Source organism: Micropterus dolomieu, linkage group LG12 (assembly GCF_021292245.1).
Source record: "Micropterus dolomieu isolate WLL.071019.BEF.003 ecotype Adirondacks linkage group LG12, ASM2129224v1, whole genome shotgun sequence".
Taxonomy (NCBI): domain Eukaryota; kingdom Metazoa; phylum Chordata; class Actinopteri; order Centrarchiformes; family Centrarchidae; genus Micropterus; species Micropterus dolomieu.
In genome coordinates, this window is record NC_060161.1 from 23,950,056 (window position 1) to 23,964,259 (window position 14,204).

At 38.7% G+C, this 14,204-nt stretch overlaps 1 protein-coding gene and 1 long non-coding RNA gene across 2 annotated transcripts; both read left to right on the top strand.

The window, feature by feature from the left end:
- The first annotated feature begins 151 nt into the window (after positions 1-151).
- On the top strand, positions 152-6,235 carry si:ch1073-220m6.1 (SLAM family member 9). The gene is made up of 6 exons (XM_046063899.1): positions 152-263; positions 1,086-1,161; positions 2,187-2,483; positions 4,937-5,191; positions 5,270-5,421; positions 5,550-6,235. The coding sequence occupies exons 1-6, from the start codon at positions 228-230 to the stop codon at positions 5,934-5,936; spliced, it is 1,203 nt and encodes a 400-aa protein (XP_045919855.1). The 5' UTR covers positions 152-227; the 3' UTR covers positions 5,937-6,235.
- Positions 6,236-13,329: 7,094 nt separating this feature from the next.
- Positions 13,330-13,976, top strand: LOC123979834. The gene is made up of 3 exons (XR_006827341.1): positions 13,330-13,400; positions 13,496-13,563; positions 13,944-13,976. It is a non-coding gene; the product is annotated as an uncharacterized LOC123979834 (long non-coding RNA).
- The last annotated feature ends 228 nt before the right edge of the window (positions 13,977-14,204 follow it).

Sequence of the window (14,204 nt, forward strand, 5' to 3'; positions counted from 1 at the left end):
TTGATATTTAAAGTTTAAGGTTTATAGGTTTAAGGTTTTATATTTTCTGCTTTGACTTTACATGTGATGTACTAGTAGTAGTAGTGCTGTACTTGTTAACTATAGTACCAGATTATGAGAATTTACCACAGCATATATAGTCTAATAAGGTAGTGATCAATTTTCTGTCACATATTACAGAATTTCCATGGTGCTTTTTTCAGATAAAAAGTCTGGCTGTAGTTTCCATGAGTTCGAAATCCCCACTGACGACATCTCAGCAGGTAATATTTTGACTCAGAATGCAGCACATAGCTAATTGGCAGACATTACCTTGATAATGCGATGGCGTACTGTATGGGTATGGATAAAGTTGAAAACAATAAGACAGGGTATTTGTACCTTTAAACCTTATGTGTCAGATACAAATTGTACACTGCAATTGTCATTGCCATCTCTTTGAGACCAAGACTGACAATAAGATTGAGTCACTTAGTGTGAAACTGGTTTTATTTCCTACAGAAACCACAGGAAAACCCTATTCATGTTGTTGTTTGAATATCAGATTGAACGTCAAACCAAAGCTACAAGTAAAATGCATCACACTAACTCACAAATAGGGAAGTCAGACATACAAACATTAAATCTTCAGTCTGTAATCACTTCTCCGATTTCTGCCATGCTGATCATTTGACCATGACACCAAACATCTGAGTAGTAATGCATGGAAGCTTTTTGGTTTCAACATCGTAGAAAAAATAGCTGTGCATAATGATGCAGCTGTATGCTGACTTTATAAAATGCAACTATCTTACTGTAACATTACAAAATTGGTTTACCTGATTACCTGTTTACCTTGTTTCTCAAATGAGGCAATTAAGAGACTGTGATCTAACAGAGCAAAGTTAGTTTTACAGTGTAGGTTTGGATAAGGCTATGTGGGTTTCATTCAAATTAATTTAAACAAATAAGGTGTTATGTGTTAGGTCTTTCATTGGAACTGGATTTTTTGAAAAAGTGACAACTGTACTGCCTACAGTTTCCTGCCCTTTGACACCTGCTATCATATCTTCATATAAAACCTAGTTTCCTGTTAACAATTTCAGACTAGTTCACACTGCGTGCAAAGAATTTTGAGTGGATTGAAAATGCTTCTACTTCTGAGTTGCTGGATTATTGCAGGTAAGATGAAGAAAAACTACTGTAATGTGCATGTTATTAATTTATTAACTATTCATGTGAGGTTTCATAACGAAACAGGGTGTAACAAAATGTTCAGTGCTGTAAAGTTTTTCCAATATGCAGTAGTTATTTTAAGTTATATATCAATTTTGGTGTTATGACGAGTTATAAAGTTGGTCTTAGGTGATTGAATTTATTAGCTTAGCCTTTGTGCGCCTGGTTCTCAAGCAGCATTACAAAATCTTTTCAGTTCTATTTACATTTCCATTTTGTTTTTCAGTTTTATTCAAATTTCTTACAAACTAAAGTATAAAATGACAAACCCTCTCTGTAATCTTTTTGGCCTTGTCGCGGTCTCAAATGAATTTCTCTCTCCTTTTAAAAGTATCCTCCAGTGTTTGTCGCTTTGGTTCAGCCCATGACTGTTGATTGTCGTCGTCTGTACATCTTCCCTGGCTGTCTGTCTCTGCTCCGAACAGTGGCTGGGCTGTGAAACACCAGGCACCATAGATGACAGTAAAACACAAGAGACTAAATAAATTACATAAATAAACAGCATAATCCTGCATTTTGCTGTATGGTGTGTGGTGATTCATCGCAGGCGGGGTTCAGCCCTGCTCTTACACACACATGAAGCTCAGCGGAGTGGAGACAGACATATAGTGGGGAGTTGGAGATTTGACGTTAACTGCGCTCGTGTCGCTGTGCATGAAAGCTTCCTGAGTAAAATCTGATCAGTTAAAAATGCCTTAATGAGATACTGATCTTTTGAGATTGGATATGGACATCCCTTAATTTTAATGTTCATAGTTTAGGGACTTGAAAATAAAGCTGAATAACAACATCATCATCTTCACAAATGCTTTCTGCAGCTAGGCAAGACAATTAAATTCACAAACATTGCTTATGACATTTTTCTTTATATTTTTATTCACATTAGTGCTGCATGAAACTTTCTAAGGTAATACAATTTAATGTATTTTAATGATATTCTTTTAATGATATTTTGTAATGTTTCCTATCAGGGGTTACAGCAGATGACCCACCAACGATGCATTACCGGGTGAAAAACAGCTCATTATGTCTACAAGTTGGAAAATCACCACCATTTCGAGGTTATCAGTGGATTTTTGATGATAAATTTATTGTTATTGATAACAACAACATCACACCCAGGTACAAAGACAAAGTGGATTATGATCCAGGGAGCCACTCCTTGTGTATCAAGAACCTCACAGAGACTGACAGTGGCACCTATAAAGTCACTATCACTGATTCTGACTTTCATTTATTTACTGAGACCCACACACTAATTGTTGAAGGTAAGTTCTAAATAGTTATTTGTCTTTTACAGGTATGGATCTTCTTGATTTGTTGCAACACAATGAGACACACAAAGTTTCTTTATCAGCAGTATTTAGCTTTAACCTTAGAACTTTTAAAACTTTTCTCAAACCTTTATTGACATGAACATAGAACAATATAATTAATTAACCTTACCTACCTCTTTAAAATGCATTTACTTTTTTAAATTGTGACTTCTAAAAGGTCAACAGTCCAGTTTACAAATAAAGACCACACAAAGATCAAGGAAAATACAGAGTAAGTCATTTTAGTTTTTGGCATTTACCATCGTACATCCCTTCATTCATTTTCATTTTAGTATTTAACACAATATGTGAAAAGTTAAAATGATTTTAGTTGTAAAGGTTTTATGTCTTAAAGTATCATGTCTGATAAAGAGCATGTGGCTTCATGTATATTTGGTGTTATCAGAGCTGCTCATGTAGGCAGTGTAGGCAAATGCTAGGGATGCAGTAGTACTGTAGGGGCTCACAATAGCCAGGGAAATAAATAAATAAATAACAAAACACTTATACATGCAAATACTGTATAGTGGAGGCACTGTGCACTTCACTTGTCACTTGTCTATGAATTATGATCACTTGTATTGGGCATGAGGCTTTGTCTGAGGCTTGTGTAGATAAGTTTTGTTGATTTTGTGCTTCCTATTGTAGTAGTTAAGTATACATGCTCAAATGTCCATGTGAATTGGCATACATTGGTGAAACCTCCAGAACTTGTATCGCTCAGCACTATCAGAAACAATGTAACATCTAGTCCTGTGGCTGCACACTTTTCCAAGGTGAAACACAACACTTCTACTCTCAGATATGTGGGAACTGAGGTATTAAACATCCATGGAGAGGGGAAAATATAAACTCTGTACTCTTACAGCGTGAACACTTCTAGGTACAGGAGACACTTTGGCCCCTAAAAGCATTAATGAGGATTTTGACACATTTTTATGAGAACCATGTGTCATGTCTTTGCAATAACACTTTTGAATGTTCTTGATTTCTAAAAATATTTTTCTTTACATATGGTGTCACTTTTCACTTTATATAGTATATATATAATAACTGTTAAACAGACAAAATCCTTTATGGGTTACAAACTACTGGGGATACATGTATTTCTCTTTGTGTGGGATTTTCTTTATGTACCACATGTATACAATACAATATTAATATGACATGTATTTTTATTGCTATTTGACTGATGGCAACTTGCAACAAGTGTGGTATGAGTATGTGTGGTATGTGTGGTATGTTGCATGTGTTTGTAAAATGGATTATTGGTATTTAAGACGGCGACTGTCTGTGCTTACAGTATCATAAGTCTTTGCTCAAAATGTCACGGGCAGCTATTATTAAAGCAACATTAGGTAAGATATGTAAGATTTAGTTTTTTGTGTGATTTGGAGTGTAATACACAGCTGTTGTAAATAAGAACAGCTATACACATGCATTTTTTGTGATAATATTACTTATGATCAAAAAATAGTAGGTCCAAAACTTTGATAATGCATAAAGCAAGTAAACAGAAAGAAGGCCAGCTTGGCATCTGTCTTCCAGCCTTTTATTTCACAAAGCTCTCGCCAATCTCCGGGAGCCTCCTGCTGGGTCACTCTCTTTTTCTCTTCTTAGCTCCAACGTCCTCTTCGGTCTCTTCACCTATCTTCAATTAGTTATCGATATGTAAATAAAGGCTGCTGAGCTGAGCCCGGTTATGTTGCCCACTCACACGGCTTTTAGCAAGATTGACACGACACTGGCACTGCTCTCCACCAGCTACAATTTTATGGTAGAAAAGTTACAAAATGTTTCTCGGTCACTTGCCGCTAGTTATAAATCTTCAGTTGATGTTAGCAAACTTGCTAGATACTCGGACATCGGTAACATTTCTGAAAATGTTCTTGCATTGGTAGTTTTCTAAGCTTTGTTGCTCTGCTTGGCACTGAGCCTCTTGCTCGGCTTAGCTTCCATTACCTAATGCTCGTCATCTGTCCTGCATTCTTTCACCTCTTTTAGCTCACGCCAACAACTAAGAGTATTTACTCTTGTCCGGTCTCTTCCTCACTTCCTCAGATGCATTCTGCAGTCTATTTGCAACCTCTGCTGCATGGTGTCCATACTGAAATATCTTCTTCCAAAGAACTTACATTGTACATTATATAGTTTTTGCTTCATCTTACAGCTTGCTTGCTGAAGAGTCGTGTTGATGCCGTAAAGCATTATGCACCTGTCATACTAAATGTCCGGTACAAGTCAAAGGTAGCACCGTAACAGCCGCAGTGCTATTGGGCGCTGGAATCTGCATGTCTTTTTCATTGTTTTGTCGTGGGTCCTACTAGTTGCCATCAGAGGGTACCAACAAATCTAGTTCACAGATCTAATGCATTTTGATTCATCTGCTTGGGTGGCTGTTGCAGAAACTGTTTCCAGACCTGTCATCAGGATGAAGGTGCTGCGCTCTAACAAATCTGCTGGATTCTGCAACATCACAGTCAACTGCTCCGTCCAGGGTGACTGGGCGTGGTCTGTGTGTAATGGAGTCAGTTGCAGAACATCTCTGATATCATTCGTGAAAGTCAACATCACCATCTCCTCTGACAACAGAACTGTTGTCTGCAGTGGACACAACCATGTCAGCACAAGCAATGCTTCTGAAAGCATGGAGGCAATGTGTAAGCATGATGTGATGATTTTAAGTAGTTTTAATTTATCACTTTTAGTTACTAAAATGTATTTTCATGTCTTTCCAGGCTTTAATAAAACGAATCCTGAACATAAAGAGGCAACACAACCAACCACTGTAATAGTAATAGTAATAGCTATTGCAGTGTTTATACTCCTCTTAACATTTATATTCTTTGTAATGACGGGGCTCTGCTCATCAGAATATCATCACCGTCAGGTAAGCCGAACTTTAATTAGAAGACTTTGATTACAGGATGGTGAATTCAGTTTATCTTTAATGCTAGGATGTGTCTTGTCATTTGACATTTTGTTCAAAGGCCTGATATGTTACTGCATTATTTGCAGGCACAGACGTCTATAACTCAGTTAACACAAAGCCAGCCATTTGAGGCAGAGCCACGCCCTGTGACCAGGGGCTCTACCTCTTCTTCTGGTCAGTCTGAGGCCTCTTATGAAAACGTGGAAGCCACACATCGCTGCCCAACCATCAGCCAAAGATTATCAAGAGAGGAACTGGGGTCAGAGCAAAGTCCGAAAGTAGATTCTGTCTACTGCGTTTTAGAGGTACCAAATCTGACTGCCTCTCACAGAAAGAGTGACAGCAGTAAAGACACAAAAGGACACAAGAAGATCCAAGAGGCATCGGCTTCACAGTCAGCCACCTTGGATGAAGCACAACGCCCCACACAAATTGACACGGTCTACAGTGTGTTGCAAAAGCCAAAAATCTGAAGTCACAGCACCACCAACAGGTCAAACAAGCTATTCACAAGCCAAAGAGATGAACATGACAAATGAAAGAAAAAGAGCCTTTAACCCAGGACAGACAGATGAACATTCATGCAGTATTTTGTTTAGACTGGATGACCCATCTTTATGGATTATGCAGTTATTTGGTACAGTGTTTTGGTATTGTGGTGTTAGTTTTCTTTTTATTCCTTTTTATACAATTTATTCTTTACTTTTTATTATCATGAGCATTTATGTTAACAGTAACACATACATGATTACTTGATACAGTTTTTATTTATTATGGAATGATCTGCTGATAATTTTCTCCATTAATCGACTGTAAACATTTTGATAAATATTGAAAAATGTTGTTTTGTCAGTACAATCCTCAAAATTATTAAAAATACATTAAAATAATCAAAAGGAAAAGCAGCATATCTTCACATCTGTGAAGCTGCAACCATAAAATGTTTCTACGTGAAAAATGATTTATCAAAAAATAGTTGCCAGTTAAATTTCTGTCAATCAGTGAATGTACTTGCTGTACTTGTATAAACTGTGGGGTAGTTTTTAAACTTTTCATATGTTTTGAGTGTACAAATCTTACTGTAGTTGTTTTGAATATTACAAGTCAAAACAACATCAAATTAAGGAGTCATTACCAACCTGACGTAACATTTTAGCCAAACAGTTTATCACTGGGGGTTATTACCTTTTGTTTTAGGTTGGAAGCCTCAACAGGAAGTGGTTCTTCTTCAGTTGCTGAAGCTGCTTCTACTTCCACTGCAGAACCCGTTGCAACTGTTCACTGTCAAGCAACTTTCTGACAGTAGATATTCCCAGTGTGCGGAGGTTGGTAGGTGTACAGCTGCTCTTTCAGTCCATGTACCTTTTGGGATAGCTCAGTGTTCAGTGCAGCAAGGCCTTCTACATGAATCCTGACACCCTCAGTCTCCTCATAAAACTGTTCATTATCCAGGAAGTTCATTTTCTGACCAAGTATCCTTTGTGTTACTACAAAGAAGTTGTTGGGCAGTACTACATTGTTCATTTTAAAGGGCAGCTTCAAGCTGAAATGACCATCTTCAGGTGTTGCAGAATATTACACAATCTCCATGATCTTGATATCTTCCATTGAAGGACCTTTCTCCTCTGTAGCGCTCTCATTGAAATCATGGTTGTACTGACTGTTTAGCATTTCTTCCAACCAGCATACAGAAATACTGCTGACAAGCACTGAATGAACATCTGCTCCTAAGCCGCTGTCAGCCAATACTGTGTTTATTTCATATGATCCATCCCACGCCTGTTTATGACCTCCCAAGGTTCCAACATCTATCAATAGGTCGACATTAGCCTCTAAGTTGGGAATCTGTCTGACTTCTGGTAGCTTATAGAAGATATTGCTTTCAACACCAGACACCTCCAGCCTGGGCAATAAATATGCTCACATCACCCTTTCTTGTTCCATGGTTTGTAGCAGAAAGTGGGTTTGTTTGCCAGAAAGACTAAACCTTTGCATGAGGTTTTCTAAACAGAAAGTGGCTGAACTGCCAGGGTCCAGAAATGCATGCAATTGGATTACTCTGCCCCCTTTGATGGATCTGTCATCTGCTCCGTGTCTGCATTTGCTTTGTCTCTCTTACATTTACTCATTTGGCAGACGCTTTTATCCAAAGCGAATTACATTTGAGAAACAACACACAAGCATCAACAAAGCATCAAATACAGCACAAGATCTACAATGAGGCACATTAGGGTGACCACAAATCCTCCAGGTCAAAAACTTTTCACAATTACGACTCCTGTGCCCAGCAAATAAAGAGCCACAGCAAAGCTCTTTCTCCTTTAGAAAGACTATTTTGTCCTGGTGCTTCTTCCTTTTGAACTGTTGACATTCTTCCAAAGAGTGACTTTGGGGACAACAAACACAAGTTTGCTTAACTGCAGAGCTATTTTCTGGCAAGACTGCCCTTTTCTCTCTGAAGTTCCTAGCTTAATGTATTGTTGCAATGGTGGTGACAAAGCTGTTTCCTTTAATACTATTGCTTGTCTGCGACTTCAGCCTGGCGACCTTAGCACCAACTGGTCCTGAATATTGCAAAACAAAGGGTCTGATAGAATACAAACATGTTTCTCTATGAATGCCACCAAATCTTTGAACAAAGCTCTGCTTTCGGATGTTTCAATTATGCTATATGCCACCGACCTCCATAGCTACCTCAATTTGAAAGGGATCTTAGAAATGACTGCTCTCATGTTGCTGACATAGCCCAGATTAGGCGCCATATGCTGGCAGCCTCCTACCAGTTCCCTTGGCTGTCCTGTCATGAACTGTTACAGGTAATATAAACAATCACCCTGGCTGAACTTATCCTCCCCTCCCTGCTCAAATTCTGACTTGAATCAAATATATTGAAGAAGATCCCCATCGAATAAGGGAATATCTCTTGCAGGCAATAACATGAATCGCTGCTGTTGGACCAGTGCAGTATTTCATTTTGCCTTTCCTTTATGGAGCAGATGTTATCACACAACACTGTTCTCATGTGTCCTTGTCTAGCTTTGTTCCTGTTGTTGATCACCTGATGTGTTTCAGCTGTGCTTCCCTCCCAGCTCATTTGCTTGTGTGTATATTGTCCTTAGTTGTGGTCAGTGTTTGTGTCGTGTGTTGTTTCCAGTCCCTGCGCTTTTGGATTATTTTGTCGGATTGTATCTTGTACCTTCTTTGTTTATGGACTCTTCCCTTTGGATTGTGTTTTGTTTGGAGTTGCCTTTTGTTTGAACATTTGCCGCTGTGCTCCCAGCGTAAACCTGCTTAGTTTCGTTTTAATAAATCTTTCTTTGAACTGGAACCACCTCGCCTACAGTCTGCATTTGGGTCCGCATCTCTATTGCACTCTACTACCCATGACAAGTACACCCATGAGAGGAAACTTTTAATAGCATGTTTTTCTCATATTCCTAATTACATAATATTACATTTCACCCTGGTGAATGTGACAACCACAGACTGAATATAAAGGTTACAACTAACACAGACTGTGGGGTAAATTGTAACGTTTTACTCCTTGTGTTTGAGACTAAACCATGCATTTTCTGTCTGTGTTGCAGAGATGACAGCTACACCACTTAATAGCAGACACATGTAACTAGTTTGTATCACATTTTGAACGCACCGGCTTAAAAGAGACCCGAGAAACAGACAGAAATGTCAAAAATTTTACAACCATCTTGGTCTCCCCTAATGCTAATTAATACTAAACAGCTTTGTAAATGTTTTTGTAGGCCACAATAGGCTACCGGTGGTGGACATGGGAGGGGGGGACGACGTTCCTGGAGTAAAGGAATGCTTTTTTGGGTGTGGGGGGGTCGCTTATCTATATTTTACACTGTTTCTAAACAGTTCATGAAACAAATAAAATGTATTGTGCTTTAACGCACCACAGATCCCGCTACTGCCCCATACAGCGTGACATGACAGGATCCGTGGAGCCAGTCCCCAAAGCAACGTTTCAAGTCAGACTCGTAGGCTTTGCAGGAAGCTGCATAGATGTTGTCGACAAGTACGGGTTTCTGACGCATTTAAATCCATCAAAAAAAGTCAAGAGACGCATAGGCTACGTTGCATACGGTACATTGTGAAGAACAGTCTCATTTTCATAAACTCAACCTTCTGGCTGTTGTCTTCTTAAGTTTCAGATTGAGTAATATTGACCACCTACTTCCTCATGTCACTATCAGTCTTTGTTGTATTCAAAGCAGTCTGTTACATTACTGGTTTACATTGGAAAAACTGAAAATGACTCCGGACTAAGAATCGGGCAGGAGAGAGGATCTTCTGGTCAGTGAGTTTTACTGTGAAGCTGCAGAAATATACATGCTGATACCTATGGGCTTCGTGGACTGTGAGGGTGAGTATGTGTGGTCTACAAAGAAAATAACTATACATAATATATAATAAAAGGCAAAACCTGCAGAAAGTGTCCAGGCTTTTCTCTGCTTTGTCTCTGCTCAGCATGCAGTGAGTGCAGACTCTGACAGTCATGTTAAGGCTTTCTCACATATCATCTATTATTATCTATGCATTGCACGACTAAATTTCTGTTCTTATTGTACATCCTGCAGTATAATGACTTCTCTTCTTTTCTGGGTATACATACATCAGCTTTAGTGTGAATGTGGTGATGACACTGTCTGATTCTTGATCTCACAGCAACACCGTTTTATGTGTGAAGAGGAACTTATTTTTCCCTCATGCTGACAAGCACAGGCTTGGCTTGTTTCTTCTTAGACTCTAGTTTCAAAGTAATATTTATAGCACAATGGAAAATAATAAATGCACCAGTTTATTTGAGCGTTAATTTCCCCTGTGTGCATTTGATATCTGAAGTTACTGTGGCAACATGAGGTAAAAACATTTCAAATTACATACATGTTACTCAGCCCACAGGACACATAGTCTGAAAATTAAAAGTTGGAAAACATTAGTTAAAGCTATTATAATCTCATATAATCTATAATTCCAGATGTTTTTAAAAGGATTGTTTTACAAATAAATCCTGATATCTGGCCTCTGTTTTAGATTTATATCTGATGAGAACCTCTTCAGCATCACATTTTACTTATTAAATAATTTAAGAGAATTGTAAACCACTTGAAAACTTGAAAACATTATTTATCCTGACGTCAAACAAGGACCAGCTCTATTTTCTGATGTACTATTCTACACAAAACTGAATGGGTTACAAAGACATACATATCGTATCATACTGTGAGATGACTCACAGCACCCTGATATTTTTATTAGGGAGCCAGAGTCCTGGCCCCTCCTAGCCTCTGTTGCACTTGTGTCTGTAACTCAGTTTTCAGAGGCACATAGTCTAGTGAGGAGGGAGGGAATGTCGACTTTAACTCTGTAGCACTACATGCAAATCTGTGGTTCACTAATTAAGTTAATTGTTGTGTTTTACATTTACAAGATTTAATATTTATTTACATGACAACATTTAAAAGTTAAACTACTGAGGTATTTCTGTTGCATGCGTTGATAATATAGACCTGGGCACAGAGTAATGCACAGGCATCCAGGCTTTTGTCCTCATATAGCATTTTGAGAGAACACATCATTAAAATGTAGGCACTGTGGACGCACACACATGCACAAATAAACAATAAATTGTTAGTGTATTGTGTAACATGATTTGAGCAGGACTGGAGACAAGAGGAGGGAGCAACTTCTGATTTTAACTGAAAATATAATTATTCTTTAAAGTGGCAGTTCTGGAGAAATCCAATACCACAACGACACAGCAGGTAATGCCACTAACGTTAGCTAGGTTGCGGGTTTGCAAACTGTTGCTACAGTTGTTGCTGCAGAGCTAACATGCAGAGGGGGAGACTTTTCCCAGAGCAGCACACCAGGACCCTGTTTCAGAAAGCAGGCTTAACAAACTCTGAGCTCATCCCTGAGCTCGGAGTTGATTGAGCCTGAGATGGTAAACTCAGAACTTGTTGACCTCCTCATGAGGAGGTTAGCTTCACAGCATCAGTTGCTGGAGTTTGTTTCCCATTTACAGAGCCAGGGCTGAGTACAAACACTGGATTATTCTTCAGCACACACAGAGCAGACAGCTAGCAGACTGTGAGGAGATATTCATTGAATTTGACAAAAAGACATTTCTTAAATTATTAGCGCATATATCCTTTAAATCACAAAGTTGAACTGCAGTATTGTAGATAAAAGTATCCCATCACCTCAGCAGAGACACTTTACATGTCCATGTGGTTTTAGGTTTGGTCACAACTTCCCCCACAGAAAGTGACTGAGCTCGAGCAAAACAGAAATAGTCTCATGAACAGAAGTGAGCGTGAAGAGAGACAAAGCTCTGCCCTCTATTCTGTTCTCTAGTAGCAGCTGTTTTTTATACATAGCTTTCTCTGGTGGTGAGCAAAAATAATCTCCAAATCTGAAACAGTAGAAATGAAGAACAGTAAGAGTGAAAAACCCTAAAACTTAGAGACACAGGCTGCGTTCTGATCCACACAAACAGAACTCGCTGCTCAGAGAACTTCTAAATCCTTCCATTCGGAACACTCTGCAACATCAAAGCACACCGAAGTTCCGCCGTGTGTTACCCTGGTAACATAAACACCTCGGATACCCGCTGCTACTGTGGACATTTACTGAAATTAAATATTGAATATATATTAAAACAAACTGATACAATTACAAAACTTATATTTCTGTAACTCCTTCTGTTTCTATTCTATTAAAATGTATGTAACTTGTGAATGAATGTGATTGGATTAATATGCAGCGTCATTCTTGAAAAGATTCATATGAGCATTGTTGCTTTTAGGTAACCTAACTTCTGAAATAATCACAAATAATGATAACATTAGTTACCACAACAATAATTACAGATATATAAACTCTATTGTCTGCTCCATTGTTAGTTTTTGCTGCTCCTATGAGGTGCAAAGGCTTATGGGTAATTTTCTTGTCAACTTCCTGTGAACTGATGAGCCGTTGTTCACTTCTTCCCTACACAGTTCACAGTGCCCTTTGAACTGAACATGTTGTGCTCCCTGCAGTTTTGGATCTTGCTTAAAATGGCCGAATACCCTGTGCAGTCCACTTAGCAGGGAGCTACTGGGAGATCAGAACACACCCGTACAGAAACACAACCTCCTACATGTAGAGACAAACCTAACATTCAGAAACACACAGATTTTCAACCTGAATCCTTTTATACTGTTGTAAGGACGTGAAAATTCCTCCTGTGCGTCCCCTGCTGTAGTGTTGGCAAGTTTGACTCTTTTGAAAGACTCGAGTCACCAAATCTCGTTCATTAAAATGAACGAATCTTTTTTTGAGTCATTTCGTTCATTTGAACTAGGCTGGTTATTATTGCAGCCCTCTAGTTGGCGATTAAAAAACAGCACCGTTCTCAAACATGGAAGGTTGCCTGGCTTGCTTTATTTGACAAAGTATAATGCACAAATTCACCTCTTGATCTTTCTCTATCATCATTATATAAACCCCCCTGGGCCCACAACCAAATTCAAACCATGTAAAAACCACAGAAATATGTAGTCTATATGCAATCCACTACTCCACCTAAATCCTTCCACTTTCCTGAGTATACAACCAGACAACGAAAGACAGAGGAGGACCCATGTGAGCGGTGAACGAGTCTCAAACCTAGAGACCCACAGTTGCTATGAGTCGTGAACTAATCAGTTCTGTTTCCTGTGCTGCCTGCTTACCACAGCCCTGTAGCCGAGCTGTCACGTGACAAATGAACGACTCAAACCTGGAGACCCACAGTTGAGAGTCGTGAACTAATAAAGCAGGAAGTGTAAACATTTCAAAGTTTGCTGCAGTCAAAGTCACTGCAGTTGTTGGAGCTTTGTGTAAAAGGGAAGGAAGAACAGACAGGCTGTACTCAGAAGGAGAAGGTAAAGAAAAAATGTGCCCTCATATTTATATGAAATGTAACTTCTCTCTTCCTGCTGCATCATTATTAATGCAAAGTAGAAACATTTGTCAGCAGCAGAGCGACAGTGTCCGTGCTGGATGTGAAGATGGGGCACACTTTGCTCTGTGTGCTGGGGTTATTCTGTGAGTACATCACTGACTTTACAATGTTGAGACTTTCAGAGGCAGACTCATGTTTTATCAACATGGTAGTTTAGTAGACATGATCTTGGTTTCTGATTTGACTTGGTTCAGAGTTCAGGACTGTTAAATACACTACTGCACTAGTTCTTTTTGCACTAATGTTTTGCACGATGCATGTTCAGTTTATGGTCTGAGGTATTGTTATTGTTATATATTGTATAAAGCCTTTGAATTTAACTTACCTCTGTACCAACTAACAGAATATCATCACAGAAATGTGTGATCCTGTGGATTGATAATCAATAGTTGCCTCTGATGAAACTCCAGCTGGATTTAAATGTCTTTGCTTTTTGTCTGATGAAGTTTAATCTTTATTTCAGTGCTGAATACACTCCTCTACGGACACGCTGAAGGTGACCTATTGTCTTTTTTCTAGTTTTTACATATTGACTCTTAATCACATTCTCTTGTTGTGCTTGTATTTCCATGTATGTATTATTTTACTCCAAGTATCAATACAATTTATGAAATGTCTATATTACTGTTAGGTTTACACTGAGGATTCAAGAGCAGACACAAGACTGTTGTCAAAAAACATGCAGGTTTCTTTTCAAAGTGCGCAGAGAAAACCAGATAGTTGG

Excerpts from the sequence above, each read along its gene's own strand:
- si:ch1073-220m6.1 (XM_046063899.1), top strand. The coding sequence starts at position 228 with ATGAGTTCGAAATCCCCACTGACGACATCTCAGCAG. Across the intron at positions 1,162-2,186 it reads GAGTTGCTGGATTATTGCAG|GGGTTACAGCAGATGACCCA; the intron begins GTAAGATGAAGA and ends GTTTCCTATCAG. Across the intron at positions 2,484-4,936 it reads CCACACACTAATTGTTGAAG|AAACTGTTTCCAGACCTGTC; the intron begins GTAAGTTCTAAA and ends TGGCTGTTGCAG.